Source organism: Oryzias melastigma, linkage group LG16, assembly GCF_002922805.2.
Source record: "Oryzias melastigma strain HK-1 linkage group LG16, ASM292280v2, whole genome shotgun sequence".
Taxonomy (NCBI): Eukaryota; Metazoa; Chordata; class Actinopteri; order Beloniformes; family Adrianichthyidae; genus Oryzias; species Oryzias melastigma.
In genome coordinates this window covers 23,153,215-23,180,797 of record NC_050527.1, presented here as the reverse complement: position 1 = coordinate 23,180,797, position 27,583 = coordinate 23,153,215, and the positions used below count along the sequence as shown (strand labels likewise).

At 38.2% G+C, this 27,583-nt stretch overlaps 1 protein-coding gene across 2 annotated transcripts in view; it reads left to right on the top strand.

Moving 5' to 3' along the window:
• Window positions 1–2,629: 2,629 nt before the first annotated feature.
• si:ch211-113g11.6 (uncharacterized protein LOC559008 homolog) overlaps window positions 2,630–27,583 on the top strand; it is a 52,953-nt gene continuing 27,999 nt past the window's right edge. Inside the window, exons 1-7 of one of the 2 annotated variants that reach the window (XM_024258308.2) lie at window positions 2,630–3,143; window positions 14,525–14,664; window positions 19,456–19,518; window positions 22,607–22,702; window positions 22,894–22,996; window positions 25,795–25,902; window positions 27,015–27,154. In XM_024258308.2, coding sequence (XP_024114076.1) covers window positions 3,065–3,143; window positions 14,525–14,664; window positions 19,456–19,518; window positions 22,607–22,702; window positions 22,894–22,996; window positions 25,795–25,902; window positions 27,015–27,154 — 729 coding nt within the window. In that variant the 5' untranslated portion in view covers window positions 2,630–3,064. Of the gene's footprint in view, window positions 3,144–14,524; window positions 14,665–19,452; window positions 19,519–22,606; window positions 22,703–22,893; window positions 22,997–25,794; window positions 25,903–27,014; window positions 27,155–27,583 lie in introns of both variants that reach the window. The other variant, XM_024258307.2, reaches the window with a different exon arrangement.

The following is a 27,583-nucleotide window of genomic DNA, read 5'->3' as shown; positions in this document are numbered from 1 at the left end:
GCACGTCTCAATCTGTTATATAGGTCTGTCTGGCGGGTGCTATCCTCCTGCCCAGCCTGGCCCGTAATATTATCTATTTTAATACAACTATTTGCTCCCATTGGACAGAAAGCCAAGGGAGGAGATTAAAGTGGTGCCCGTAAGCCCCTCCCACATCCCATGACTGCCACACACCCACAAGAATATTATGGTCTTCTCGCATCTACTGTCAGAAACTTTCAGCCTTTTTTTCACACAGAAATAAATTAAACTCAACTAAGTCAATTTGACCAAATTACTCAACTGGGGGGACAATAAACGGATGAAAATTGGGTTTTTGACATAATCTTGTGGCATTTTTTCTGATAATAGAGGATATATATTAAGAAAATGTAGCTTAAAATTGCATTGCTGAGTATTTATGTGTAAAAAAAAAGTACATTTGTGATTTAGAATATACGCTTACTGGGTCACAAGCTTCCAGTTTTGTCCTACTTTGACGCTTGTAGACAACTAGATCCATGTACGTCTTCGTTTTTGTTGTTCAAGCTGGCATCTGGCTCAAAACCGTTCGGATGAATAACTCAGGTTGAAGGTTTAGAGGGCTGTAAGCTATTGGGAGAGTGTGTAAACATGCATCTCAATGGAGAGAGGAAGAGGGGTGGGGTTGCACCACTCTTCAGAAACTGTGTCCTAGAAAACATTTTTTATTATCATCCAAAACAGGCCTAATCATAATTAAAAGTCAACCGGGAACGTTTTTAAAAAATAGTTTAAAAGTTGATCAAAGTAGGTATTTAAATGTTCTACACAACTGTGGAAAGTTTCATCCTTCCTCCCTAATTACTCCCTGCATTTAATGCAAACGTCTCGTTTACGCTGATCTTTGTCAGGATTTGAGGAGCGTGCTTTATACTGGACCTAACCAGGTGAGAAGCCCTCAGACTCCTCATTCTCAGGATTTGCCCTCATTCTGCCCTGTGGTCCACTGATGTTCTGAGAGCACAAATTAAATAGATTCATTAGGCTTAACAACCAGAACCATTTTTCTCTATCAAGTGTTTTATAAGTAAATCAAAGTGAAGCCTAAAGCCGGTGTGGCTGCAGATGAAAGAGGATGCTTCAAGGTAAATCCCAACAAGCAGAGGCCCTCCTAAAGCTGCGTTCACAAGCAGCTTATTGTATCTTCGGTCTTGTCCTTACATTAGAATCCCTAAAAACATATTTAAGAAATATTTTAAATAGAATATGATTCAATTAAGTTTCAATCTGATGTTGCTGGATTTTAAAGAAGACCAAGTAGCCTTGATAGGGGCTCTATCAATTCCTTCAGTTCAGGTGAGCTTCCTGCCAATCAGTCACAGAGATCCTGCTGGGTCCTGATATTTTTAGCAGTGTGTACATGTGCCAAGTCCTGCTGGGAAATAAAACCAGCATCTTCACAAAAGTAGAGAGCAGATTGAAATATATAAAGTACTAAAACATGGGCTGGTAGTTGGCAGCAATGACTCTAAAAAATGATCAAAATCTAGTCTTTTTCATGATTCTGTGACCATTAAATATCCTAGACATATACTTTAAATGATATTTAAGCTAAACTTATTGTGTGGCACTTGAAGTTTCCATGGTAGCTTTCTTTTTTATCCTTTTTAGTAATTTCTAAGGTGCTTAATTTCACATTTTTAAAGTTACAATCAAGATTTTTTTCTAAATGTCACTCCTTTAGTCTTAATTATAAATAAATTAATAAAACGAATAAGACTGATGAACATATCAGCCTCTGTTTATTACATTTACATTATAATATATCTACTCTTCGTGAAATGTGGTGTTTTCTGAATCCACGCAATCCTCAAACATCAGCAGCCACGTGATAAGTTATTATTCTATGTATATATTCTATCCAACAGGTAACTTAACATCAGCACACTGAACTTCTGAAGTAAACAGGACATTCAGATTCAATGAGTTAATGTGAAAATCTGTCGGAAAACTCTGCCTTTGCTGCCATCTAGCGGTGGATTCTTGCAAACAAACAAAACATATCAATGAAAACCTCTGATGATTGAAGTCTCATGTTGAAGGCATTTAATCCCTGATATGTTGAAAACCACTTGGGAGAGAAATGAATTAAATGTAACAGTTTTGTTAGAAAACTCAGGCTAATTTGTTCCAGAAATAAAAAGACAGGTTTAGTCTCAAAATAGAAACATTGTTCAAACTGACAACAGAATATCAGATATTTAAACTGATTTTTTCAGCAAATGCAAACACTTTAGAAGAGCAGATGTGAATGAAATCCAAATTCTTGATTACAGAGGAGCAGTTAGAGCTCTTTAAATGCAGATCACACGGATGGATTTCTCTGATGAAATCACTGGCTTGTTTCCTCCTCGTCTGTGTATCATCTGAAGTGAAGAAGAAAACCTGAATGCCTCTTTTCCCCCCTCTTTCTTGATTTTCAGAGTAACATCCTGCTGATTTTTTCCCACTCCAGAGGCGGAGAGCTCTCATAAAGGCGCAGATGAGGCTTTGGTCTGCGCCCGCAGCTATCATTTCCCTGAATGAAAAGAAGCCATTTATGCAGCCTTTTGGTGATTCACTCTTCACGCTTCTTCACATTTGAGACTTTTAATTCAAAAATGTGAGACACTGTTGACACAGATGGAAGAAACAGTCAATTTTAGGTTAATTTGGATGCAATTAAACCCAAAGATTATACACATTTAAGAAATATACAAAACTGTTAGGTGCAAACCCATCCAAAGCAAACCTAAAATCATCTTTTTAGCAACAGGTATTGGGAAAAACATGAGTGAATTGAGTCATTTTGCTCCTGCACAGCATCACTCCCCCCGCTGCCTCTCGTTTCCGAGGTGGAGCCAGACAGCCCGACTCCTTTGAGTGCCCGGAACCCCTGGAAGAGCAGACGGATCTGGGAGCAGCGGTGGTTGGCACAGCTTCTGGGACGCAGCAGATCGGGGAGGGACCTGCCTGAGAGGAGGCTTCGAGAGGAAGGACGGGGATTCAGAGGGAGCGCTTCGTGGAGAACAGCAGATCACCCCCCTAAAAAAACGGAGGAAAGATGAATCCTTTGGTCTTGCTGGCGCTTTTGGCATCGGTCGTTGCGGGAAAGGCGCCCAGGCTGAAATTTATGGTGCACGGTAAGCCGCCGGTGGTTTTCCGTTTTGAGTCTGGGAGTCTGAGGCTGTAGGGGGGTGGACAGCTGATTGGATTGGGCATCTTGGGGCTGATGCGCTCCTTTATGTTTGACCTGCTCCTTTGGGTGATCGGGTTTCTTCTATAAGAGCGCACATCAAGCCTCAATCAGAGAGATGCTCTGGATTAATCTTCTTAACAGACCCTCCCTCCTTCATCCGAGTTGTAAATACGCGCTCCAGCATCCAGGCCTGCAAACATGCTCAGAGGATGTGGGTAAAACAAAACTGGAAAATCTATTCGGGATGCTTTTTGGGTCAAATTTAGTTTTATTTTGACCAATGCAACTGTCTTTGTTTCTTTGATTTCCATCCATGACACAAGTTCACATCTTCGCGTCAGCCGCGCAAAGAGGGAATCGAACCTCAGACGCTCAGAGGCGACCTCTCCTCCTCTGAGAGAGTAGATTGAGGGATCATGGCGCCTTCTTTTTGTCCTGCAAAGACTGCGCCTGTCGTTACAGTGAAATATGGCTCTGTAGAGGTTGATACAGTCATTGTGGCTCCGCGTCCTTGCGGAGCTGCAATGCGGGACAAGGCAGCTGCTTCCCACTGCAGCACAGGAGTCGGGGGCGCTCAGCATCAGAGCAGAGGGGGAAAGCACGCACAGCTGGACGCATAAAAGCAGACAGCAAAGGGGACAGGAGTGTGGAGTGGAAAATTCCGTGCAGAGACCCTGTTATCTATTCCACTCACGAGTTTTTCCCTTCTTTTTTTTACACCCCACACAGACCTCTAATGTATTCAGCAATCAATAGAGGTGTGGGCTGTCTGTCAAGTTATCTCTTCTCTCCTCGCGATGGAGCTCAGGATGACGCTGAGAGACGTGCGTGTCATATCAATCAAACTTTTGTTATGCAATCGCTTCTCAGGGACACTGAAGTTCAGAGGATTTGAGGGGCAAACATGGAAGCTGTTTCAGGACTACAGTGGACCTCACCTTCTTACAGAGGCGCTTTCTTCAGCGGAGCTCACTAGATGTACAGTGGGGCTTGATAGGATGCAAAGTGGAGCTCACTAGGTCTCTACTGGGCTGGTGTAGCAAGCTTTTTCACTGAATCTCCACTTAACCCTTGTATGGTGTTCGGGTCTGTGGGACCGTTTTCAGTTTTTATCAATAGAAAAATGAAACAATTAATTATTTTTACAACCTGAAAATCCTTGTCTCATTTTCTGCAAAGAACATAAATCAAAACACATTTTCATTGCCTGCATACTCTGTACACCCACCCCACGCATTTATATTACACACAGGGTGTTCGGGTCCATTGGACCCAGAGATAATAAAGTATGGAAAGTATAGGTCCTTCGTACCTTCACTCTGTATTCCTCCTTTCTGGAGCTTGTTCACGCACAAAGCTGCAACATTGTTGCAACCAACACCATCTGCTCTTACTTTCCCGCACATTTTACCCTCTGTTTTGCAGGAACAAAACTTTTTTTTTTTTCTCATCCCCTATCCCACCTGCAAATAAGGGGCATGACACTATAAGTAAAGACTTTTCCAGTGTGGTAGCTTTTTACAAGTGATCAAGATGGTCAAAAGATAATCTGCTGAGAGGACCTTGCAATTAATTTGGGAAGAGGGAGAAGCTTCTGAAGATGTCGAGGAAGAGGTTTCTGAATTTGAAGATTATATTGCTGAAAATTCAGAGTCTGACAATGACTTTGAGGAAGAAAAGGAGGTTCAGCACCAGTTAGAACTAAAATGAAGACGACCAGCCCATCAGCAGCACAGGTACGCTACACAGGGATGGGAGAATCTGTGGCCAGGAGCATCAAAAGCCTGAGATCATCATGATTACAATGCTACAAAAGGAGAACGCGGACAAACTGGTGACTGCCTACAGCTGTAAAAGGAGAACCCTACGGTGGCTGCTGGTGATATTCTTTGACATGATGGACATCTCAGCGTACAACACCTTTGTCATGTTGATGGTACTGAACACAGAGTGGATCAGGGAGAAGCTCCAGAGAAAACACCTCTTTTTTGAGGAACTGGGAAAGGCCCTGGTGAGACCTCAAATCTTCAAAAGTCAAGATGTTCCATGAAAACTAGTTTCTGCAGCCATTGTGAGGAGAATTCAAGAGGAGATTGCTGGTGCCCCATCCACCCAACCTACAAAACCACCATCTGATGAACCTGAAGTAAGGGTGTGACGCTGTTGGAGTATGTCATGTATGTTTTACAAAAAAGAGAGAGGGGATAGTAAAATTTCTGATCTTTTCATTATTCTGGATCAGGGATAGGCAACTCCAGGCCTCGAGGCCTGCATTCCTGTATGTTTTCAAACACACTCTGTTCTGGCACGTTCTAATTGGTTGGACACACCTGAACCAGCTAATCAGTCGTGAGTAGGGCTTGGATGGAGCTGCCTATCCCTGTTCTAGGTTGTGGCCAGCAGAAACAAAAATAGGCGCTGTGAAGTCTGTGGACCCACGTTGGACAGGAAAACTCAATATATATGTAGCAAGTGTAACAAATACATATGCAACACACACTGTAAAACTGCTCCTCATGTTTTATAAAGAATTGTGTAAACAGAACTCAGTGGGGCTGATGTAATGACTGATATTGTTACTGTATATGTTCAACTTGTGTAATGTAAACTAAGCTAAATGAGCTATATGTCTAATGAAGTCCAAAAGATTAAAATCAGTAGTTGTGAAACATATTGCTTCATTTGAAAATGTGTTTTTTTCCAAACACTTCACTTTATTGTAACTGATTTTCATATTTATTACTTTTTAATTAAAAAACGAGTTGCACATTAATCCATAAATGTGTTCTATAAAAGGTTAAGACCAAATATTAACCATGATTGCAGTTCATTTGGCTTGCAATTGTGATCAAGTAAACATCTGTTAAGTATTTTCACAAAAAATTGTTTGTGTTGTTTTAAAAACCCAAGACTTTAGCGGGTCCACCAGACCCATGAAAACTGGCTAAGTAACAAAAATACGAACACCACACAAGGGTTAAGTCAATGTGGGCAAACAAAGGTGGGGCCACGACAGAAACTGTGGAGAAAAACATTTGGAGATCACATTTTCTTCCCACTTTGAAACCATTTAGGGCCCACTTGGCCTTGCTTGGTGGGTACCGGTCCTCCCACCCATATGTGACTCCGGTCAAGTGAGCCCTCATTTGATTTTTTCTGCAAATTTCATACAACACTTACGGTAGCATGTCCGTGCTCACTGGAAAATCCTGGAGACTCTTTAGAAAATATGATATTTCTACTCCTAATAAATGCAATCATAATACTTTGTGTGCATACAATATTTATAAGAAAGAAACTGCACATTACTGTTTTTTTAATCATTCTCAAAATATCACTTGTGCTCTCTTTGTGTTTGACTTATCATCTGTGCACACCATTTATGTAGCACAGGTGGATCCCAATGAACATGTGTTGGCAAGTTATGTCTAAACAGGTGAGAAGTGCTTATGGTTTTGCCAAAGAAATGATTGATTCAATCAGTGGCTTCAGGCTACGGAGCATTTGGTTCACACATTGGGGTTTAGTGTTTTAGTAATTGAGAAAAAACTATCATTCTAAGGTTGGAACCCATAGAAGAAAATAACAAATTGAACTAGAAAAGTTGCATTACCTGCAATAATGCTAGTGTGAGTGCTTTCTGCTGAAAGTAGTCTCTGAAGATGCTGAAGCTTTTTGCTGAAAATGGTGATGCAATTTACTTTAATCGCTGAAGGGATTTGCTGAAATTGGAAAAGCTTTTTGCAAAATGTTAAATTTGCTGAAAGACTGGAGATTTCACAACATAAGTATGAAAGAGCGCTGAAGTCGACCTAAATTTCTGAAAATAATTGTTGTAAAATTGCTTAAAAATACATAATACATGCTAATTTTGCAAAAATATTTAGTGTATTAGTTAAATATGAGCTGAACTCAAAATTAGCCCAAATAACCTTAGTAGATGCCAAATTAGCCAAAATATTACCCTGTTGCTAAAATAAAAGCTAAACTCTAAAGTAGCCTTTAAAAACTTCAGTGGATGACAAATTAGCAAAAATGTTAGCATGTTGATAAAATATGAGCTATGAGCTTACCCCCAGTTTAGCCCAAAAAACCTAGATGCCAAATTAGCTAGCTCGTTGCTGAAATTCTAGCTAAACTTCAAAACAGCCTAAAACTCCTTAGTAAACTAAATTAGTCAAAAACGTTAGCCTGTTGCTAAAATATTAGCTAAACTCGAAATTAGCCTAAAAAAACCTCAGTAGAAAAGAAATTAGCCCAAAATGTTAGCATGTTGCTAAAATATTAGCTAAACTAAATTAGCAAAAATAAAAAAACCTTAGTAGATACCAAATTAGCATGCTCGTTGCTGAAATTCTAACTAAACTTCAAAAAAGCCTAAAATTCCTCAGTAAACTAAATTAGTCAAAAACCTCAGCCTGTTGCTAAAATAGAAGCTAAACTTGAAATTAGCCTAAAAAAAAGAAACCTCAGTAGAAAGCAAATTAGCCCAAAACGATAGCATGTTACTAAAATATTAGCTAAACTCTAAATTAGCCAAAAAAACCTTAGTAGATGCCAAATTAGCCAAAACAGCTAGCTTCTTGCTAAAATATGAAAATATGAGCTAAACTCCAAATTAGCCAAAAGACCTTAATAGATGCCAAATTACCCAAAAGAGTTAGCTTGTTGCTTAAATACTAGCTAAACTCAAAAATTCCTCAAAAAAACAAATTTTGTCAAAAACGCTAGGCTAGTGCTAAAATATTAGCTAAACTCTAAACTAGCCCTGAAAAACCCCAGTAGATAACAAATTAGCTAGAAACATTAGCGTGTTATTAAAAATATTTTTTGAAAATTACTATAAAAGATGAAAACATAGCCCAGGAATATTTAAACCCTTGTTGGTAATTTACTTACATTTTTTAAATTTGAAGACTCTCATTCATTTTCTATGGGGCAAATTTTGCTCAATAATTCAAAAACGATAAAGTTTATAAATATAAATAATTCAAGCAGTAATGTCCTGAACAAGCTGAACTTTTAATACCAAGATTGCTGTAATCAGTGAAAGTGTGATTTAGTTTTTGGTGCCGTAAAACAAACGTAAAGGAGCTGAAGAATCACTATAGTGTGAACGTTTATTTATTGTGTTTGTTGAAACACATTAAGACAGAAATCTAAACAGTTTGGCCTTTAAATGCAGCGCTGCCTCCTCGTTTACACCCAGCACACAGTTTTTGACACCGTTTAGCATTTGGAGTTGTGATTCTGCCCACATGCTGAAGTAAAGTTCAACGGTCGCTCTGTTTTTGATTCAATTGGAGGTAACTAAATTACTCTTTAGCATGGAGGGAGCTTCATATTTGGATGTGAGCTGCTCTGGTTTCTGGTAGATTTGTTGTCTTGTTTTGTCTGATCAAACCGTCACAAAGCCGCCCACCTGCTGTTACCGGAAAGGCGGTGACAGAATCAGAACACTGAAAGCCATAATTTAAAAGCAAAAGCAGCTCACTGGAATGTGCTAAAAAGCCTCGGAGCTGAGGGGACCTGCTACACTAAATGATGTCTCTGTTGGGGTTTTTCGCTGTGAGAAGCACCTTTTACGTTACAATTACCAAAAGTGTTGATTTGCAAAGCTCCGGTTGCACACACCGCCTTTATAATTAAATTATTTTTTTCATGTGTATTAGGTGTTCATGCATTTGTTCAGGATTAAAAGCAGGAGAGAAGCTTTGTGCTTTTCATTTCTTTTGGGGTTTGCTGAAAGGATTAGGATTTGGATTAATCTGTGAATAGATGAAAAAAAAAGTCAGCTTCTCTTTACTTTGTGGACTGAATGCATATCTATGACAAGGCTGTGATACTAGACAAAAAATGGAGCAAAATAGAGCGAGAACATGGCATCCTTGGATGAAGAAAGTGTCATGAAGGCATCAGAAACAACTAAAATGTTTCACTTTACCATTAAACTGGACACCTGAGGAGAAAATGTCACCGTCAGCCTCAGATTTTCCTTTCAAACTCATACTGGAGAACCTTGAAGTCCATCAACAAAATGATTCAGTGTTTTTCTGAAATGGTTTTTCATTTGATTTGATGAAACTAAATGGAACAATCTTCACAGCTTTCTTGATCGTTGAACTTTGGCTCTGCTTTTTTTTCTATAAATGCCTTATAATTCCAGACTAACCCCCAAAATTGCTCTCTTCTCCTGAATTTGCATATTTTCATGGGCTTTCTGTCTTTAAAAGCGACTCACTAATTCAAAAATGCTTTTACTTCTGAGAACATGTGTCTGTAATTGCCTTTTAATTAAGCCTTTAAATCAGGCAAGCTGGAGAAAATGAGGATGTTTGTCTTCGTGTGTGCCCGGCTGACCTTTGGAAAATTTAAGGTTATGGCCCGGCATGAGTGAATTAATGTCTGAGGGAAGAAGAGAAAGAAACAGATTTAGGTTTGTGAGAACAAATAAACACATTCATGGATCGTTGAAGTTGTAGTGTTGCTGCAAACCAGATTTAAAACAACCAATTATAAACAATTGTAAACCTTAAGGAGTACAACACACCTGAATCCAGCTGAAACTTCTGAATCAAATTCAGTTTTCTTTGGCTTTTGTTGCATCTGTTTTTGTTGTCAGTTCAAGAGACTTGGGGACAAAAGAATTTTGTGTTTTTGAAAGACTTTTCCGTCTTTAGATGAAGGATTGACGATAACTCGGCTCTGTGGAGCTAAACGTTTGAAAGCAGAATTCTGCAGAGATGGATTTAGTCAAACACAAACATGCAACTCTTTAACTTGTTTTTATAATGTGCATTTTTAGCTGTTTATGGAAAACACTCTGACGAGTATATTGTCCTCAACAGCTCCATCATCATCACTGATGGTTAACGTTGAAAGGGTGGAAACATTTTTCTCATCAGTTGTGGATTTATAGTATTTCTGCAAACAATATCAATCATTTTTCATTTGTTTTTAAGTTGAGCCTGTTACTGTGTTCAGATTCCAACCAAAAACCATGTTTACCATCAGTTTTAGTTAAGACTATTGAATATTTAGTCATTCTAATGCTCTTTATGTTAAAAGCCGTGTCTTTGGGAATGCATGAATAAAATAACTTCCTTTATAGGTTTTAGGCACAAACCTGACAGATTGAAGTCCACATAAATTCCTCATCTTCGTCTGAAGCTACGTTCTCTCTGTTCTCGGAAAGTTCAAGCAACCACTTTCCATGAAGAGTCAATGCGTTTTTATGCATTTTGTCCTTCAGCATTCAAAACTCTTTCACTCACGCATCATTTTTAAGACCGTTTTCAGGCTCTATTCAGGATTCAGGCTTGGTTGTGAGGTATAAATGGTGTCTCTTCATTCATGGAAGTGCCAACAGTTTGAAAATTGATCATGGATGAGACATTAATAATCTGAGTTTGTGCCCAACCATTATTATATGAGACAGTGTTTCTGATATCGGAATAGAGCTGTGAAAGAGTAAGCCTGAAGCAAGAGTCATGAAATCTGCTCCACTTCAACGTTTCACACTAAACCTGTTTCAACTGTAGGTGGCGAACATTTGCTAGAAAAAATAAAATAAAATAAAGAAAGAAAAAGCCCCTCCCTGCTTGTTCAGTGTGAACACCATATGCTTAATTCATCAACGACTCACTAAAATAAAAAACTGTGTTTTTGGTGTTACATGTTTTTATAGCATTTATTTTGAAAGATGGAGGAAGTATATCAAATAATTTATGTAACATTAAAATGTGAGATGTTTTAAGCTAGAGTCTAAACAAAGGGATGTTAGAAAATTGGGGTAACTTACGTGCCAGCAGTCCAACCGACAACTAGAGGCACATTTCTAGTGAGCTCCTGCAGAAATAGGTCTTGAAAAATGACAAATGCTTTTTGATTTTGGCTAAAAACAACAATTATAATTAAAAGACCGCTGGGAACAATTGAACATAAGGAGAACACACTTAGCACATTGTTAAACAAGCGTCACAACCCCAGCATGAATGTGGCTTAATAGTTACTTCTTCAGTTTGTGAGAAAAACAATCATAATCAATATTTTTAGAATTTGTCGATGTGTTCATTCTGTAAATTCCATTTTTCTTTGACTAAAGAAGTTGAAAGCATCATTCTGATAATGCGAAGGTGTGGAATTAAACTGTAACCTGCATTTGCTCGCTTTGCTTTGTCCTCCCAACAAAGAGAGGATGATAGTTAAACTGAAGTGGAGAACTGACACAAAGAGTTTAGTGCGTTTGCTAGAACTTACGAAGAATAAAAAAACTTTACTTGTCCTTCAAACTTGGATTGTACACAAGAGAAAACAGAAACTCAGATCCATTCATTGATGCTTAAATGCTGGAAGCTGTTTGATATTGGATAATTGTGATGCAGAAAATATGAAATAAGCATAAATTCGATCACATTGATTTGGTAACTTTCGCTGAAGCCAGCATGTCTTTATCCATTTTCACTCCTTCATGGTCGACATACTCTTTGGAGTTGGTTTATTCAAATGAGTTAACATAAGGCTTTTGTACAGCTCCACTTGTGATGGCTTTCATCGAGCATTCTTTAATAAAGATTCTTCTTGTAGGACTAATATTATCATCCCCTGATATAGCGAGAACATAGAAACGATAAATATCAGACATTTAAGCTTTGCCAGTTATTGATGAAAATTAGCTTAAAGGATAACATTCTGCAGAAAAAAATATGCAGAAAATTGTGATTTTTTTTTTTTTTAATCAAAAAGCAAATCTTGATGTTCACTTGTTGCTTTCCCGAATACTTCCCTAGTCAACAGCCACACAGGGTTTTTCTTGGGTACGTCTCATTTCCTTGTGAAGAACAGGCTTCATCAATTACATTCTTGTCAACAAGGGAGGCTGCTGTTTCCATAGAAACATAGTGGGTTGGCTAGCAACCTGTATCACCATTTCTCTCTTCGTTCTGGTTTTACTGTCGGACTTGATGTCCTTTTTTTTGTGGGGGGATCACAAATTTGAAAGTCTCTGAAGACGTGAGCCTCAGTTTAAAAAATATATATATATGCTTTAAGAGAAAAAGCCAAAAAAATGCTGAAAACTGGTGAATCTCTGGAGGATTTAAAAGTCCCATCCACTGTCCTCAGTATGGGCTCTTCTTTCTAGGGAAAAACAACACTCAGACTTCTAACATTGCTCCACTGAGAATATACAAACAGACTCTGTAACAGTTGGTGTGTACAATAAACCGTACTGACATGGACAGAAAAAGCCTCCAGAGAATCATAAACACACTCCAACAAATAATCAGACTCATCCAGCCCACACTGACAGATACTTTCATGCTTCCTCCGTAGAGCAGCAGCCCCCTATAGGTCTCATCCCTGTCATCATCTGTTCTGTGTGTCTCTGCTGGAAGGTGCTACACAGCTCTGAAAGCAGGAAAACAGCCTCTTCTGTTCAGCCAAACGCGGTTTAGCAACATTTCTACATAGACCACAACTGCACCATAATCCATCATTTACTAATGAGAATCAGTTTTACTTCCTTTCTGTCTGTACATTTACAAATAGTGAGAATATGGATGAGTCAGCTGAGACTCGGTTCAGATGTACTGCGCTTGTGGGTTTTTTAGTTGGCGTCCACAGCCAAGGAAAAACTGCGACAGGACTTGCCCACATGATAAGGCTAACATTTACGCTCCCACGACATGCCCTTTTCCTTTAGCACCCAGGCTGGGCGCTGCACAGACACCGCTTGACGCAAAGATGAAGAAAAATCATCTCTGTAAATGAAACCCGCTCGCTGCCAACACCCATTCAGACGGTTCCTGTGCTGACGGGGGATTAAATCCGGACCGTTCGCCAACAAAGCTGGACTTTTGTTCAGCCGGAAACAGCAGCTCCATCAAAAACTGGACGGTTTTAAAGAGCCACTTCAATCCTCTTTTGATTTATTTCAAAATCATTGCCTGTGGTCTTTTAGCTATGATTATGGACTTTTGAGACAATATCAGAAAAACTGTTTTCCAATAAAATATTTTTTTTATGCAGAGCGAAAGTTGTTAATTGGAAATTTGTGTCTGAGTTGTGGGCAGAACTGCTCACATTTAAATTATTTATTTTTAGAGCATTTTTCCTGCATCCGAGCATCTCAAAGTGCTTTTCAGAATAAAATAAATAAGAGTATGACAAAAAAAATAGTCATAGCAATCATAATAAAAATAAATAAAAACACATTAAAAAACCCAGCACACATAAACATCCCACAAAACAATCAAATTAGATCAAATAAATTATAAGTAAAAATGTATAAAATCAAATTAAAACATGTACATGTAAAAACTATCCCAAAAAGAAGATTTTTTTCTTGAAAAATTCCACAGTGGATGAAGCCCTCGCATGATCAGGCAGCTGTTCCACAGATGAGGGCCATAGTGATGAAATGTGGTGATACACTCGCTGTCCTGCTAGCTTACAGCCCTCAACCTAACATTACCGATCAATATAAGCCTTAAAGTTTTGAGGCAGATGCCAGCTCAGAGGAGGAAAACAAAGACGTTCATGGATCTATTTGTCTACGAGTGGATGCATAAGAATGGAGGGAGCAGGGAGTTTGGGGCTCGCCGATTCAAGATTCCATGTCGCTGCTACAGCTTTTTTTTTTTTTTGCTGCCTCCTGATTCACAATAAATTTAGAAATACAATTTTAAGCTTAATTTTCAGTATGAAATAAAGAAAAGTTAAGAAAAATGTCACAAGAACATTTCCATCCATCCATCTTGGTCCATTCATCCGGGACCGGGTCTCAGGGGCAGCAGTCTGAGCAAAGATACCCAGACTTCCCTCTCCCGGGTCACTTCCTCCAGCTCTTCTGGGGGGACCCCTGAGGCGTTCCCAGACCAGCTGAAAGACGTAGTCTCTATGGCGTGTCCCAGGTCTTCCCCAGGATCTAGAACATGCTCAAATTCACTTAAAGTGTAAAAGCAAATAAAAGTTAAGTGATTTATAAGTGGCGAAATTAGAAAACTTCATTCCTCCTACTTCCTTTCACGCAATTAATTAAACTGTTTTTGACAAACTTAAAAATTGATGGTTTTAAAGTGTGAGGTTCTGTATGCATTAGAGCTAATAGATTGAATTATTTACAGGTGAATATATATATATATATTTCAATAATTTCATGACTAATTATCCTAGGTTTGATATATCTCTGTATAGATATAGTTCCGTTGTTTGTCTTCTGTTCTATTTCTTGCTAAAATAAAACAGCTGAGGTGCTTTTCCTCTTTGCCACTGTTATATATTCATTATGTTTATGAATTCTTTCTGGTGTGTTCTTGCCCTCAGAGTCCCCCAGGTTCCACTTCAGCATACCTGAGAACTACATCAGCATGTACCACCCGGAGGGGAGCGACACTCTGTATGTGGGGGGCCGAGCTGTCATCTATGTGCTGAAGTTCACCGACAGCAAAGTCTATGACGTGCAGGTAGAGCTCTTCTGTTCTTTTCTTGTATTTTATCGAAGCAGCTGTTAGACTGATTAGGAATTGCTGCTGAAATTAAGACCTTATTAGAAACTTTGTGGGAACACCTCGTCTGAAAAACCTCGGATAAGCAGGTGGATCGATAGAACTGAAGTGTTTGCCAGCAGGTAGATCATTTAGAAACAATCAACACGTGGAAACAAAAGAAAGAGGCTTTTATCCTCAGTTACCTCTTTTAATTACAAAGTAAGGACTAAAAAAACAAATTATATTCATGTCATGAAATAAACTGTAGTTCAGTCAAAGGGGTCTAATTAAGGTCATTCCTTGTATTTTTGTAGTAATGGTGAAATATTGTTAAAATCTTGAGAAAAAAAACCTCTAACTTGTTATATCTTGGTTTTATTCGCCTAATGGTTCTAATTTGATGTTATTTTAAGTGAAAAACCTTTATTGACTCATGCAGATTTCACAATAGACCTTAAAGCAGCTGAGCTGTGACACAAAAACTACAAGAAAATTGAGTCACAGATGTCTCACAAGTATGAGTGATCCCAGAATGTCGGATGTTTTCATCTTAAGTTTAATTAGCATCAACCTTTACATAACATTCAATAGTTAGTTTTAAAAAGCTACATTCAGACTAGGGCTGCCTATCACCAATAATTTCCAGAATTGATTCGATTCACCAGAATCTGAATTGATTTTTCCCCCGATTCTTTTGATCCACTTAACTGAGTTCAATTCAATTTTGAGTTTACATGGTTTAAACATTTACACTCATCTGTTTAGAAATACAATAATAATCTATTTATGTTTTGAAGTTTGGCCACTAGGTGGAGATCGAGCTATAGCACCGCACCTTATTTCAGAAGAAGAACACATGAGGACAAAAAATGATTCCTTAGAACACAAATGGTTACTTCCAAAAATAATTCCTTAAAAGAGTCTGATTTCCAATGGGAAATCCCATTGTACGTTAGCATCAAGCTAGCAGCTTTATGCGTTAGATCAATCTTTACTTTTATAGATCAATTTCTGTTCAATTAAGCTCAAATTGATTCAGATCAATTAATCGATTTTAATAAACCCAGCCCTAATTCAGACGGTGCTAAGATGAATCTTGCGATTTGTTAACATCCAAGTTCCTCAACTCTTTCTGAAATCCAATGACCTAAAAGTTTCCTGCATAATTTGAGGTTCCTAAAGGACCCAGATGTGGAAAAATGGACATCTGGGTGATGTAAATGTTAAATTAAAGACCAATTTAAGGCCGAACGAAGATTGAAAGTTTTCCATGTTTTGGATGTTAGTTTCTTAAATGTTTTTGTAATGTTGAGTATTTTCTGTCATAATTAGGGTTGGGCACCGATGGGTTCTGATGCGGTTCCGGTTCTACCGCGGTTCTTTTGTTTCGGTTTCGGTTCCCTTTCGGTGCTTATTGCGGTACTTCAGTAATAAAAAATAATGCCTTTATCTTCCTAAATCCAAAGCAGAACGGCTTCAAACAAGCGCAGACTCCCTCCTGCCGTGCAGCTGTGCGCACGTAATATAAAGCATAATATAAAACTCCGTCTTAAATAAACTTAAACGTCCTTGAAATTTTAGCCTGACATTTTATTAAATTAAATCAGGAATGTGGCATTTATTTGCAGTTGTTTTTGGGCAAAAGCAATATTTTATTTCAATAAAATAAGGCGGAAGATAAATGTCAATCACACGGCTGCAAAGCGCAGCAGATGATGACGACCCGCTGTGGTGGTGGGCGGAGCCGAGCCGAGCTTTCTGCTATTAGCAGCCCAACAAGGAGGAAACGATTCATTGTTTCATTTTGGGATGGGGCTCCAGCGTTGTTTAAAAATTGCCGAAACTCCACTATTCACAGCGAAAGTCCCACCCACCGACGTTGCGGAAGCCGACCATCTCGGCGGTTTTATATGAGCCCGCCCACGAACACAAGAAAGTAAATAGATAGGCTGAATCGTAAAGAATCAGAAGGGAGTACAAGTGATTGACATGTCCACAGACAAATGAAACTTCAATAAACTTTGGAACCGAAATCCGGCACCGTTTGCAGCCGCATCTTTCGGTTTCGGTAGAACCGCGCAAATCATAACGGTCCTACTTGGAACCGAACTTCAGTGCCCAACCCTAGTCATAATTTAAGTCTTTTAAGGAGAATAGTTTCTGTTCCAGGAGTTGATATAAAGAAAGTGGCATCAACTCAGATCGCTTGTTCAAACCTGAACAAGATTAAAGTGCTTTCAGGACGATAGCTGCCGTTTTGATTTCAGACTCGCTGTCCCTCATTTGTTTTTAAAAGACCAGCTGAGCATGTTCTGAAAAATTTCTTTGCACTCACCCTCTAATCTTTTTCCTAAAGCCTTTTTTAAAATCCTCATTGAGCCCGGTCCTTGCTTTCAAGAGCTTTTTAGAAATAGATTGAGACATTTTGAGATAAGAAGAATGTGGTCAGGAAAAGCCCCAAATCATTTCCCATCACGGAAGGAGGGAGTCTGTAAAGTGGGATCACAGGTAGCATCAAAAATGATCATGTAGGTCTGTGCTTACACCAACCGCTCCTTTATGTTTGGTTTTTATCACAGTAACCTTTTGTCTATAATTTTTTCATTTTACCAGCTTACTTTTACAAGAAATGCATCACAAGTGGAGCACCATTTGGATTAAATCAAACTGAAAGTATTTGTCATTTTTCTTGACTATTTTACTGGTACATGAACGCTTTTATCCATTTGGCAGCAGATGAACACATTAGATTTTTTTGAAGAAGGTTCAGTAAAGAAAACACAAGCCGGTGAATAAAACCTCCTGCTGTTTCTGTTGCCACGAGCAACAGCAACAGTCAAGCTGCCATCTTTGCTGTGAGGGTGACATGCGAGTTAAAGAGGGCAGGGACTGGTGATGGATGCCTCACTACTGACCCACAGGAGCAGCTGAGATTCCAATACAGATTGTGGAATCTGGAGCATGCAAGCAGTAATGAAGGTGCACTTGAGATCACAATGTCAATATAGATTAGACTCTGCGGGCAGCTGATGGCTCCGCTTCAGACCTGAGAGGAAATCCTGTTTTTGTGGAATCAAATCTGGCTCAGCGTCGGGTTTTCTCGATGATGACGCAAACAAAATAAAAAAAAAAAAAATCAAGGACTGATGTGTTTTGTTACTGTGAACACGTTTTGATGCAGCATATTTCCTCAGCTCCGTGTAATAGAGCACTAAAGAAGAGAAAGCTCATTTTTCACTGTTTAAAAGCAGAACAAAAGAACATCTGCATGTGCTGAGCCTTCACTCTAGAACGACTTGTGCATTTTTCACCTAAATTCTACAGTTAAAGGGCCTTTACCCTTTATATTTGCTTTTCGTAAGTATTTCAGAGTAAACTATATCCATATATATGATCATATTACATTTAGCACAGTAGAGAGTAAATTATTTATGAGTTATTTTCTTGGGATTCACCCACGAAAACTAATGACATCCCAACTTTTGCAAAGATGGATTTGCATACCGAATCCGTACCGTGCATACCGCCTTTAGAAGCCCCGCCCATCGTAACACTGGTGGTAGCAATGGCAGAGGCTAGCTGCTAAGTACCACTAGGTGAGCGGCAAAGCTAGCGCATGAGCACCTCAAGCTGAGCAGAGAAATTAGGCACTTTGTCAGCTTGGGAGGCGTTTCTGGCAGCACAAACTCTTCCTGAAAGAAGCAGTTTTCACATTTTGACATCAGCTCGTAACAACCCGATTGTTGTTGTGGGTTGGAAGGGGCTGGTGCTCAGAGCGCAGAAATGCGTGAACAGATCAAAATACAGCTTTGGAGTTGCTTTACAATGAGGGTTGAACATTAAAAAAGACTTAAAAGCTCAAAAAAAGTTGATTTTGCATGGAATAGGCCCTTTAATTCTGCCCCGCATCCGTCCTGAACTGAAAGGACAAGATTGTTTTCGCAATTCTTCTTCCTTACTATTCATTTAAGGAAAATTTTAACTCCCACAACATACTCAAAAACCCCAAATTTGCACACACCTACTCAGTAAAATTAATTTTGATATAGTGAACATGCTTTAAAAAAAAATGCTTGTTTTAATGTTCACATTTTAGCATTAGCATGGTGAGCTAGCAAAAGGGGCGTTCCCTATTATTCACACTTTTTTACTAAATATTTTGTGATGCATGACTCCTTGGCTCAAGTTGAATGAAAAGATGTAACATAGGATAAGAGCATATTAGGAATGTGGGCATAAAAAAAATAAAAAAAAACATCTGTTTCTAAGGAAATCCAAAAGTTTTCTTTTGCCGAAACTCACAGATCTGATTTGTCACCTCCAGGCAGTCATAAAATGAAGATAAAACCAATAGAAAGAGCCATACAGTGCTGCCCATAGCTTTAATTTTATATTTTACTTTTAATTTGAGGTATTTTAGCTTTTTTTTTATTATTTTCCAATCAGTTTGTGACCAGTTGTCTTAGCCGTTTGAAAATGTTTACCGTAGTCAGAAATATGTGGATTTTATTTTTGATTGGTTGAAATTCAGTAAATCAATTCCAAAAGTACTTAAATAGTCAGTATTTTCCATTTCAAATAAGAACGCAACAGATTTTCTTTCAGGCGATCCTTGTCTCTATTTGTTCCTCCTTACATAAAGAAGATTGTAGACGGTTGTGAGAACATTTTGCTGTGAAAAACACTTGTTTATTATATATTTACGTTTTAAAGTTGTATTTTTTTAAAAACTGAAACAAACCAAGAGTCTCTTTTCCCCTCCAGCAGATCCCTGTGGCGTCTGATCAGACTGCGATCGACACCTGCAAGGCGAAAGCTGCACCTCTCGAGGTAAAAACGTCCTCTCCGTCTGAACCCATCGGTGCTTTTGTTTTGCCGTCACGCTGCTCCTCATCACACTCATCTTTTGTGCTGCAGCCTCCACCTTTACACAAGAACGCGCCGAGCATCTGCAACTTCATTTAAATTCTGAAGGATTTTAAGACACCAAGTCAAAGAGATTAGATACAATTACTCCGGAGAACCTCCAAATAATAAGCCAAACACTGCAGTTCAGTGAGCAGGTAATTGGAATAAACAATTAAAATAAATCCATAGAGAGAGTGCAGCAGATTTATAATCAGCCACAGTCTCTGAACTATAATAAGCTAAAGTAAAAGATATTTCAAATCGGTATTTGATTATTTTCCACTGCAGAAAGCTGCTATACTGCAGTAATCAGTCTAAAACTGAAGTGAAAATATCTGTTGTGTACGAGTTACTGTTTTTGTTTTGTATTTAATATTTTGGGGAGCTGGCTGTAATTCCTTTGACAGAAGATCATCTCTTAATTTTGATCCATACTTTTCTTCATCTGTCTTCTCGTCATGATTGACCAATTTTTAATCAAAACTGTGAAACATTTCAGTTTATACTAAGCAAAAATCAACGCCTTGCTTAAAAAAAATTAAATAAAAAAAAAGAATATATTCTGATGGCTTAAAGTGGAACACCTTGCTCAGAACCTCCCAGCTGATCAACAAGTGAGGCCTGAGACCGGTGTCAAATGGGTTTTTGATGTAAATGATGTGTTCGGGGGCAGATGGAGTCTTGGACCGATCCGCCAGAGGAACTTCACGAGTAAGCAAAACCAAAGAGGCTTGAAGGAGGCGTGCAAATCCCCTGATAACACACAGGCTAAGCAATTTTCAGTGAAGAACTCCAACACAAACTCCCATCAAGAATGAGTCACAGATGATTCAGCAGAATGATTTACCTTCTTATTAAATCTATAAAATAGTTTCAGCTTTTCAAGAAAATAATACATCTTTAGGGGAAAAAAATACAATTAAAATCAATTGGATTTTGTTTCAAAATGGGCTTTTATAGTATCCCCAAACTGGAAGATTTTTATTTTTTTTTAATTTTGTGACAATTATCCAACCAGATTCAGGTCCACGCTTGTTTTTCTCTGTCCACTTCAGACAGAGCTTCTGCAGCTTCTCAAACTCTGCAGTTTGAGAAGCTGCAGAATGTAAATCATAACTGGGAGCCTTAAAGTGAAGCTTCCTAAATGTGATGCAGGCAGAGCTTCTGCATCCAAACCAAACCGCTTCAAAGATCTTTCAGTTTGAATATAGAGCATGTTTGGAGTGTAAATAAGAAAAAAAAATAAATAAAAACTTCCCTGCCTGTGGGAAAATCTGGAGAAAACCGAGTTTTAACTTCGAGTTTTGCACTCTTACTTTTTTAAAGATTTAATAAGGTAAATTATTCTGCTGAATAAATATTCAGAATCAAAATTTTTTTCCCTGTTTAGACCAGAAATTTTCCACAAATAAACACATTTTCACAGTTTTGCTTCAATGTCAGACCAGTATTTTTATATAAGCAACAAAAGAATGTTTCTTTTATAAAACACACTGACAAAATTGGTGAAGGAGGACATGTATAAAAGGTAATTAAAAATCAAAATTTCATTGTGAGTATTTCTTTATTCAAATGTTTCTAATCAGGAGCAGATGAAAAATATGCTCACCATTTGTGTTGCATTGGAAATGTTAGGTATGAGCTGTGAGCCATCAGGAGAGCATCCAAGCAGAGCCTCTCAGTACTGGGGGAGAGGAATTTTTGAACTTTTTTGAATTTTTTTTTTAAATGAATATTAATTACATAACATGTCACTGTTACTTTTATTTTATTTTATTTTAATACAATTATTTATTTTTTTCTCATTGAAAGATTGATTCATGTTCATCACTATATTCTGAACCGTTAACATTTACATACAAATGTAACTTGAAATAAATCATGCTCTTTTATTTTTTTAAATAACAAACAAACAAAAACAATCTGCTTGAGAGGGAAAGGGCAAGGTTGCTCACAACTCAGAGGAGACTTTCTGATAATTGGCAATGATTGATTAATTTACAGAAACGACATCAAAGAAACCGACACTGAAAAAAGTGAAATGTTGGATCAATTAACAAAAGTCCTGTAATTGTTACATTTTAAATTATTAGTTTTCAATTACATTTTGTGTTGATAGCTTACTAAACTCAAAATTATAATTTGATAAAAAAAATAAATAAATATACATATATTTTAAAGTAACAAATTGCAGAACTTTTGTTAATTGGTCCAATATTTCACTTTTTATAGTGCAGGTTTTTTATTTTTTTATTTTTATTTTTTTTAATCTAAAAACCACATAGTCAGTTAAAAAAATGTCAACAATGGGAATGCCTTTGAAATTGATCAAAGATGATTTGAATTGGACTTTAAACATGACTTGGAATAAGAAGAAATGCAAACCAATGCAGGCTGGAAGACAGATAGCGGTAAATGAAGTTCTAGCCCACACATCTAACCGCCCACATCTCCACCTCCACACACCCACAGTTTGGAGCTCAGGATTTTAGGACCAATTCCTTAAAAGAAATGAATCTAAAATAACAAAAACATTTTGAAAAACTAATCAGGTTTCTAGTGAGCAGACCTGGATGCGAGATAAAAATCCATCGCTTAGGCTTCAGCTCATTTCCAACCTCTTGTGTAGCATGTTGGAGGAAGTAGTTCATTATACTTAATAAATAAGCAATCCATTTGGAGTATTGCCTGTTTCTACTGCAGGTCTGAGCTCAAGTGTGCTCTCTGCCAAAGGACTTCAGAGAATGGGATGGCTTCCAGTCTCCTTCTCTGAACAAACTCCTCACTAATCTTCTTTGTGTTGGGCTCTGGTTTCTTCCTTCCTCCCAACACTCCAGCTCCCCGTCTTTGTTACCGCTTTTCACTATTCTTCCCATAGTCTTTTGTAAATGTCATTTTTTTTGCACACATTTCCTTGTCTTTCTTTTAACGTTTCGTCTTGTATTTCCCTCTCTTCTCTGCTCCACATCTTCTGTTCCTTTTGCCTCACATTTTCTTCTTTCTTCAACAGCTGGAGTGTGATAATTTCATCACCGTCCTTCAGAAAGTAAATGACACATTCATAGTCTGTGGAACAAATGCAGGAAGCCCAAGGTGCTGGATGCTGGTAAGCTCACTTCACTGTTCTTTTTTTTCTGTAATTACTAAACAAACTTCAGTTGAATTGCGTGCTGCTCTTCTGCTGTAAAATTAAGCTGGGGATGCACAAAGGATATTAGCATTTTTCAGCAGATAAATTAAAGTTGGGATGAAGGGGAAACGCAGAAATTCAAAGTTTCTTCCGTTTTCCTCCTCCAGGTTAATGACACTGTGCTCACAGATGTCCAGGGAGGCCACATAGCGTCGGCCTCGGACATCTCACCGCCTTATCCGTCACAGAAGTCCATCAGCCTGCCTGCAGGTAACACACGTTACACGGGAAGTCTTGTAGAGTCAGAGTGAAACGTCCCCGACTGAGCTGCTGTCACTGAACCTGAAGGACTTCAGCTGCAGGCGACATGTTGCAGCTGCAGCCGGCTGACCCCTGCGTGGGTGAATGTCGAGGGTCCTCCGAGGCTTTCATGTTCTTTCCATTTATATTCGGCTTTTTCCATCAGGTCTGACCGTTGACTTGATGTTTTAATAAAACCTCTGCAGGAAAATCAAACATTACATCTGGAAGGTTTCATTGAGATTCATCTGACTGAGACCGGTTTTTAATTAAAAGTAGGAAATTAAAAAAAAAGAAATCTTACACTTGAGGTTATTCCACCTTTAAAACTTTGCTTAAAACAATGAACGAAACTGAGATGAATTTAAAAAGTCAGAAGTGCGAGAATGTTTCAGAACCCCCCCACCTAGGTAGATTTAATCAACTTTGGAGAAATAAAAGTATTTTTAATGAGTTTATTCATTTTAAGACAGTATGAACGAAGAAATTAGTAACTTCTGCCATTAATAGTAACAAAATTAATGAATATTCTTTGTATTTCAGATCAAACTTTACACCAAGTTCTTTTGATAATATATTTGATAATGAATACTTTGTTGGTTAAATACTTTGTTCTTTTTTATTTTAGCTGTTTGACCCAAGTTCGCCATAAACATTTATCCTTTGTTGTCATAACTCAGATGATCTGTTGTAAAAGTGCTAAAGATAATTGAGAAGACACAAGTTGAAATACCTTCAGATGAGCAAAATAACCATTGAAACAAACAAAAGAATTTCTAATTTAAAAAAAATAGGATCTGCTTCACACTCAAACACAGTATTTACACTATAAACTAGATACAATTCTGACAGAGAAAATCTGATTGGTTTTATACTGACTGAGGGAAAGTGAAAATTAGGATCAGGTGTGATCATTAAACACAGACCAGGTGTGAAGAATTATCACAGAACAGAAAATTCAATCATTTCCCCGATTGAGAATATGTTGGAAAATGCAAAATATTAAATAAACAGAAAGTATTCAAGAGGTGAAATAACAAAACAAAATACTGATCAGAACAGAGAACGTGACAGGACTAAATTTAGTACATTTTTCAACTCAAATCCACTCAACTCTTTTGAAAATTCTCTCTCATCTCTTAAAAAAAAAAAAAAACTCTCACTTTGTCACATTTCACATTCTGAAGTGAAGCTACATGAAATCTTTATATGAGCTCATTTATGTCAGGAGCAGCACAGAAATGTCAGTGAACTCTGGGCTCCCAGAACCAATTTATTTCCTCTAATCATCTTCTATCAGTGTCATTCCAATCCTTTTAGAGGCTCATCCTAGAATGTTTTAAAGATGAATACATCTGTAGAATGCATTAGGTTTCAGGTTTTTGGAAAGTGCTGCATTTGTTTTCAAGAAAGACAGAAAAACTTGATTATTTTCTCAATAAATTGTTAAAAAAATTAGATGTCTTTCTTCTTTAGTGTTTCGATTTAAATCAAATTGGCTTAAAATAAATGAGGTTTTGGGCTGCATTTATTTATTTCTCATTTTGAAAAATAGCTAAAATTAGCTAAACTCCAAATTACCCCAAAAAGCTTAAAAAAAAATCTTAAACTAGCCAAAATAGCTAGCATGTAGCTGAAATATTAGCTAAACTCCAAATTAAATTAATAAATGCCAAAATAGTCCAAAAAGCTAGCATAATGCCATTATAACTTTCAACTTTATTACACTCGGACTCTATATTGCAACGACTAATTGACTATTAAATTAGTTGTCGACTATTTTAATAGTCGACTAATCTTGCCAGCCCTTATAAACACATTGATAATGTTTAATTGTCAATAAAGCTTGTTAGGGAATCTTATTATAAAATGTTACCATGACAATTTTCAAGTGTTTATTTAATGTTTTTTATTTATTCACCTTGTCTTGTATTTCTGTCACGGCTGAGTTCAGTTATCCAGAGGACTCATTATAAGTTTGTGCACACCCTCAGCACTGTTGTGTATTCCATGTCAACACAAATCTTCAAATCAGACGCAATGTTTTCATTTGCCATCCCATGAAAAGGCAAACGCTGAGCGGTGTAATTCCTCGGCGTCGTGATTGTGACAAATAGAACTTGAATGCCTCGCTGCACTTCACAGGAAATTGAAGTGTTAAGTGCTTGATTGTGCATCACATTACCTAAACACGCCTGTTTGTAATTAACCTGACCTTTTAGTAATGATGCTACACCTAGAGAGACACGCAGATTATTACTTTTTTTTTTTTTTAGCTGTTTAGTGCGGATGTTTTTTCTTAAAAGACGCTTAAATTAGCGAACACCGTCTCTGCGCCGCAGGATGCTCCTCCAGATGAGGATCGATTGCTGATGCAATGAGGGGGCTCTTTGCTGGAGCTGAGCGGCATTCAGTTAACGACCAGTCCTGATTAAGATGCTGATGCCATAACACTTCCTCTCGTGCATTGCTATGGAGACAGCGCTCTAAGAGGGGGTCTTAAGAATATGGTGATTGCTGGCTGTTCACTGGAGCACTGGGCCTTGATGTCTTCTTTGTGCTCACTGCTCTGTCTCTCAATTTTTTGCCAAATTTCTTTTTGAGGTTTCCATTTTACTTTTCCATTCCCTATCTGTTCTCTGAATCTTCCTCCCATTTAAACCTCAGTCAGTCCCTTTCTTGTGTCACTTTAGTCTCTCCTCTCAACCTTCAAGTGCCTCCTCGATATTTTTCTTCTCTCATCTCTTCTCTCTCTCTGCCTGTCTCAGATGGGAGTCTGTATTCTGCTATGTCGGTGGTTGGAGGTCAAAGTGGCTCAATCCGGCGTACGTTTGGCCCTCAGAAACTCCTGAAGACAGAGAACGTTTGGCTGCTAAGTGAGTAGGAGGAGAGGCGAGCAGAAGCCATGCATGCTTAAACTAACAGACTTGGAGATGGTGGGTGGTACTCGCCATAAATCATCCGTTTCCAGTCCTGTGAGGGGGAAGCATGTACATCGTGACCAGCTTGAGTTTACTCAAAGTGTTCTTGGAGTATTAAAGGCACCACGAAAGCCTCAGTCACAACTGCCGTTTGAGAAATGAAAAAATCAAGGTCATAGACCGCCCAATGACCATGGAGGGCCAAAATATTCATCTGTCACTGAGGGGAAACAAGCCATAGCAAACACTTAAACAACAAGGGTGAATGTTAAATAGTGTTAACTTGTATAGCGCTTTTCTACCTGCCTTAAAGGCCCAATCTTTCGATCTGAGGTCAACCACTCTACCTCTACACCCCGTAGAAATTATTCCACCCCCTCCAAATCCTGTGACTGCACAAAAACCCTGAAACTGTTGTTCTTGAGACCAGTGTAGATCTTTTGCGGACTCCTTCATGCACCTTGACCACTAAGCTAGGAACACACAGGAACGATGGTTCTTGAATGCAGTTGTAGTGTTCACACTAGCTGTTGCTGCTAGATACTAGCAATACCATTACTCAAATTTGGAAAAGGCTTGGTATGAAATGTTGAAGTGCTCCAGACTTCTTCTTTCACAGCTCTATTCTAAAAAATTGAAAGACTTGGTGTCATAGAATTCCAGCCATTTCTCGTTCATGATCCATTTTTAAAAATTGGAACTACCCATACTCCACTATCAAATCCGAGTTCCTGATTAGTGTTTTCACTGGTTTAATTCTTAACCCTTTAAAACCTGAGGAGTCACCATTGACACTTGAACACAAAATCTCTAACGTACTGTATGTAAATGCTTCACTCCATTTTCATGATATTCCTCAAGTTGGCCCTTCATTGGCCCACAACCCAAAAACCTGGAGCTCCTGTCCAGGTCAACCCCCGTACATGTGATTAAGGCTTACATCCTAAATCAGTTATGACATTTTCTGAGTTTTTAGGCTGATGAATGAAACCCCCCAAGCATTTATATTCTGATAAAGTCTGTTCACAGTTAAAATTTACAGCAGATTAATTCAATCTCATTTCCAGATCCTCAGTTTGCAGGTGCAGCTATAATCCCATCTTCAGAAAAATACAAGGAGGAGATCTACTTTTTCTTCAGCGAGTTCAACCAATCAGCCAAGATGGATGAAGAGCCGTTCAGAGCGCGCATCGGCCGAGTCTGCACGGTGAATATGACAAACATACACACGGAGAGCTGACAGCTTTCAGAATCTTTGAGCTGATTTAAGACAGTTTTTTTAACCAAAGATACTAAGAAGTGCCACACATTTATGGAAATAAACAACAAAACAGTTCATAAAAATGTCACACATACTTGAAACGATTTTTAAATAGGTCTGAGGCTCAGAACCAGTCTTGTTTTGGTCATTTTATTAGAATTGTCTGGACAGGGTTTCGTTGATGCTTAATCTGCCTTTCTTGATTCAGATTCAGTCATAGAAATCACTTCCCCATCCCATGAAAATAGGGATGGTGACATAGAGGGAAACTCTGAAACCTGTTGTGAAATCTTTAGTTTACTCAGCCCTCCTGAACAACGGGGAGGACACAGTAAAGTTTGAAGCTTGTTGGGTCTAGGGATTGGTCCACCCACC